The following is a 5,280-nucleotide window of genomic DNA, read 5'->3' on the forward strand; positions in this document are numbered from 1 at the left end:
TGTAATAATATGTATACTAAGCCTGAAGGTGGCGCTTTACTACGACGGCCATCTTGGATGGTACACATACATAACTCTGCATTGCTGCGCCATCTTGTTAGCACTCTAGTTGTTTAATAGCTCTATGTCTAATTCGCATCAAAAAAGTTTCTCGACAAACTGACGCTGGTGGCGCTTTCCCAAATGTGCTAAAACGGTACTACGAAAAATTAATAAATTAGAGACTTGTGGCAAGTCTACCCAATAGTGTGAATCATAAATTTTGCTCATAGTCATAATAAGTATGCGCAGTAAAAAACTTTGTAGTTAATTATTGAACCATTGAGGAATTAGTTTCCTCCATGACTGAACTATGGGTATTTCAGAAACTGATCAGAATGAAATTTTCGGAAAAGTTTAACCAAGTTACAGTACAAGGAAGACATTATCAAATTGTAGTGACGATCAAGATTCGGGTGTGAATTTGAGGGTCATTTAAAATGCTAACGTTCCAGACTTTGATCTTATCAAAATAGCGCAATGGTTTTGGGTCTCTATATCACCATCGTTATTATCATTGCAGCTATAGTCGAGTGAGTTTCCTGTTCTTTTTTACTTGATTTTCTTAGAAATATATAAAAATATGACATCATTCTACATACTCTGAATATTAGTAGCAGTCATAGTTCGAGTTTACCTGATGTCGACTTAGTTTTCATGTTCATGTGTTTTGAAACTTCATAGGTATGATTTCATTTTTGCTTTCCTTGTTTTATTTTACGCTAGACTTTTTAAATGAGTTTTTTGTAATTTTAAACATCAGCAAATAAGAAAAAGTCCTATGTGCTGTTTTACAAACAGATATATTTGCTGCGAAGCTGCCAATTCATATTCTTGACAGCAATTTGACCTCTGAAAGGTCATTGTTTGTCAAAAAACTAATTAATTACAGTAATTGCCTAAAGATATACGAATGGATGCAAGGACGTTTATTTATTTCCGATGGGGTGCTTACAAGAAACTGAGGGGTGAATATTAAAAACTGTTAGTTAAAATGTAGGGAAAAAACAGAAAAAATTAAGTAGGAAAAAGTTAACGTCTAAACAGGAAAACTAGCATTGAGAACATTTTTAAGTCTCATTTTAAATAAACATTCATTTTTGGCCGATTTAAGACCATTTGAAAGAGCGTTCCAGTCCCTGATACCCAAGATGAAGAGAAGGACCTAGACTCGGTGCCAGTTGTCTTGGGTACAGCAAAGTTATATATGCTATTCCGGGTCAAGTGGTCGTTAAGATTTTGTACTCTGGTGAAGTTGGAGTACATATGGAGGGCGTGGGTTTTTCGGAAATTTTTTAAAACATGACAGAGCCTGATATACTTCATCATTTCTTTAAGATGTCCAAGACTGGAAAGCTCCTTCAAACCAATGTGAAACCTATTATTTACGCCCAGAACGAAACGTGCCATCTTATTTTGAGTAACTTGCAATTTATGTTTAAGAGATTTATTTAAATTGCTATACCAGGAAGATGCACCATAGTCAAACAGGAGCTGTATTAATGTGGAACATAAAGTGTTTCCTACATGATACAGTTAAGCACGATTTGTTTCTGCAAAGAAAACGCAGTCTACCACTAGCTTTTTGAATAACACTATTGGCAACACTAGAGTTCGGGCTTGTTAGCATGTAATAAAAGCTTATTAACAATTAACCATTTATTGCACGATTCGAGAACTTTTAACTAGCTTTTTAGAAATTATTTAAGGTTTGGGGTAGCCCAAACTTATAGTTTTTTTCGTCAGCATAAAGTAAAAGCGTACAATCATTATCAATCCAGGCTGACATATCAATATTATGGACTAAAAATAAGGTCGGACATAAAATATTACCCTCTGGGACACCAAGAAACGCTAAGAAACATGTCTAAGTTCAGAGAGTTTGTTTTCAATGCTGACAGACGGGGTCCTGTTAAGCCTGTTTTCCACTAGGCGAATTTATTCGCGCGAATCGAAAGCGTCGGTTCATGCGCATGCGCATTCACATTCTTATTGGAGTTTTTGCGAAGCGAAAAAATGCACAACCAATCAGAGCTTAGGAAGCGAACCGACGCTTTGATTCGCGCGAATAAATTCGCCTAGAATTTCACTTTCAAGAATGAGGATTTGAAAATAAATTAGATGGTTAGGGCCTACATTGCATACTCTTTGTTTCTTGCTTTATTCAAAATTTTTTGGTTTTGGGAGCTGATTTCAACATTAGAAAGCATAGCCTACATGAAGTCATAGTATAGTAACTCGATGCCTAATTAATAAAAATTCGCCATAATTCATCAAATACCCTTCGCTTCCAGGGGGAGTCGCCCCCTGGACCCCCCACCGGGGCCCTAGGCGGCACAGAATATTGTGATCGACAGTGTCAAATGCCTTCTGGAAATCGATAAGAACCATGCCTGTGTAGAGACCACGGGAGATGTTAGATTTAACTTGGTCTGTGAGTTAATCAGTTGTATGAGACTGAACCCAGATCGAGTTATGCATTTTATTTATAACAAAGCGTGAATCCTGTCACTATATACCTTTAATATGTGTAGATTCAAAGGAAGATGTAGTAAATTCACTAATTAAATAACCAAAATCCCAAAACAAATATCACGGTGATGTGACTTTGATTCAAAACTTTTATTATATTTAATACCGAATGATATTACATAATGTAAATGTAGCATAAAATGCAAAATATTATAATACATGATAGAGCTATTAAAAGGGGATCGAACCATCTGAAGAGCTTTTCGCTGGAGACCTTTTTTAAACAAATAAATTAGGGGTGCTTAACCTTAGAAATTAGGCGCCTGAAATTTTCAATAGGAAAGGTTCAGAGCAAATTGTCATATTGGTCGAGTAATAAGAAGAAATCTATTAAAAAAAATTCTTTCGAATCCTTCAGAAGACTAAGGCGATATTCTACTAAGTATGTTTAATATATTTTCTTACCTGCAGAATGTCCAACAAGGGCTAGCAGAAACCACATTTCCTGTTAAAATAATAAATTCGAGCGATATTTATTGATTTTTGTCTTATTGATCGACAAAAAAAAATAAAAATATTAAATTAGTATACTGTAGATGGAACTAGAAGGGTGCTCTACAATTCATTCATTTAGTATAATCACAATGATGTGCATAACAAATTTAGCAATCAGTAATAGTATGAAATGTTTTCGGAAGCAGTAGGCCTATCAGCTCTTAGTATGATGTAGTCAGGCACAGGCATATGGGCAACAAAGCACTGTGAAGCAACCCAAAAAGGTTTGCAACAGCTTTGAAGAAAAAAGACAATCTTTCACCGATTGATCAATATGGTTCAAATAGATAAAAATAAAATTGATACCAAAAGTATAAAATCATATAACTATAGCTTACCATTAAGAAATACATTTTATTGGCCCACATCTGCCGACAACTGCAGACAAATCAACAATGCCAATAATCAGTTATCTAGTCTAATGTTGCGCCTTCTAAAATTCGCCTCTTATCAAATTACCTACCAGATTATAAAGGTGTCGTCATTATATAGTCAGTCAGTGTAAACATGTGGCGTCTGCAAGCGACTGCGTGTGGATGGATGGAAGGCAAGTGCTTAATAAAAATAATGCAAACAAGTCAGTATTAAAGTTTCATAACGCCTTGATTAAACTCATACCATAAATTCCAGGTTAGTTTGATCATAGAGAAAATAGAACTTTTCTATTTTCTCTATGGTTTGATGCATTTTCAGACTAGTATCATGAAGAATTAATATTATAAACATAGAATATAGGCCTATATATTCATAAACGGGAATGAAATTTAATTATGAAATGCGAAATGTGTGACTGATTTAATTGAATGCACTTTCCGTTAAAAACATAATGCAAAACAAAGTCAATATTAATGTTTCATGACGCCTTTATACCATGAATACCATGGATTCCAAGTTAGCTTTGATGCATTTTCAGACTAATATCAACAAAAATTAATATTGTAAACATAGAATATATATATTTATTAACGGGAATAAAATTTAGTCATGCAATGCCGAATGTGTGGACTGATTTAATGGAACGCACTTTCTGTTAAAAACATAATGCAACACAAAGTCTGTACAGTATAATGTTTCATGACGCCTTTATACCACAGATTCCAAGTTACCTTTGATGCATTTTCAGACTAATGTCATGAAAAATTAATATTATAAACATAAACGAGCATCAAATTACGAAATGTCAAGCGCTGATACGTTTGACATGATTTAATTGAACGCGTGTGCTGATTAAATCTTATACGTATTAAAGTTTCATAACGCCTTGGTTACACTCATTCCAAGGAATCCAAGTTAGTTTGATACATTTTTCAGATTAGTATCATGAAAAAGTAATAGGCCTATTATAATAAACATCAAATTTAACTATGAAACGTCAAATATATAATCTGTTAGAAATTGAATTGCTGAGTTTTAGCTGTTATTTATAGTGGCATTATCTAATTCATTAGTGCTTACATTAGTTCTTTGAAAATCTGATTCAGATTTAAAAAAAGTATGTTATTGTTTATTGATATCTCGCCTTTCTTTGCATGTACGTAGCGCTTTTTTCCCACGTCATTGGATTCATAAGCCCAAGTTGCTGCTGTATACAGCTCAGGCGCAGCCAACCCAGCATGTGCTTATATAATTGGTTAAGTGTCTTGCTCAATGACGCAAGCGAAGTTGATAAACCAAACTGTTTCCGCTCCCCTTCATCTCCTTTCTGTTAAACATTGCTAGTTCTAGATGCACGTCATTGCATACTTATGACCCAGCTAACCATATTACGTTATAAGAACGTTATAATAACTTTGCAGTTTGGTGATAAAAACTTTATTTTCTAGAACCATACGTACTTTTAACCTAATTTAAAGTCACAACGTTTCAACGTTTTTACAACGTTGTGTGAACGTCATGTTGTGACATACATAACCACAACGTTCGCGAACGTTATAACAACGTTTTGTGTTTGCTTGGGATACACCTTAATCTAAAACATTTATAATAACACGATATAATAATAATAATAATAATAATAATAATAATAATAATAATAATAATAATAATAATAATAATAATAATACTGTAATAATAATAATAATAATACGAGACAACTTTTTTATACATACATGCATCAAGCACATCTACACGCACGTATTTCAAATTCGATTCCCATTTCATACAATTGTGTTATGAAACTTTCGTTGATGAACTATGTTTGATACGATTTATAAC

At 33.7% G+C, this 5,280-nt stretch overlaps 1 protein-coding gene across 1 annotated transcript in view; it reads right to left on the reverse strand.

The window, feature by feature from the left end:
- Nucleotides 1-3,522, reverse strand: part of LOC117105216 (kremen protein 1-like) — a 5,842-nt gene extending 2,320 nt beyond the window's left edge. Inside the window, exons 1-2 of the mRNA XM_033246291.1 lie at nt 3,405-3,522; nt 2,977-3,016 (exon numbers count right to left, since the gene is read on the reverse strand). Of these exons, the coding sequence (XP_033102182.1) occupies nt 2,977-3,016; nt 3,405-3,434 (70 nt within the window). The 5' untranslated portion in view covers nt 3,435-3,522. The remainder of the gene's footprint in view (nt 1-2,976; nt 3,017-3,404) is intronic.
- Nucleotides 3,523-5,280: the final 1,758 nt, after the last annotated feature.

The sequence above is a fragment of the Anneissia japonica genome, unplaced genomic scaffold, assembly GCF_011630105.1.
Source record: "Anneissia japonica isolate Jap-2015-1 unplaced genomic scaffold, ASM1163010v1 scaffold287726_len2788222_cov184, whole genome shotgun sequence".
NCBI lineage: Eukaryota > Metazoa > Echinodermata > Crinoidea > Comatulida > Comatulidae > Anneissia > Anneissia japonica.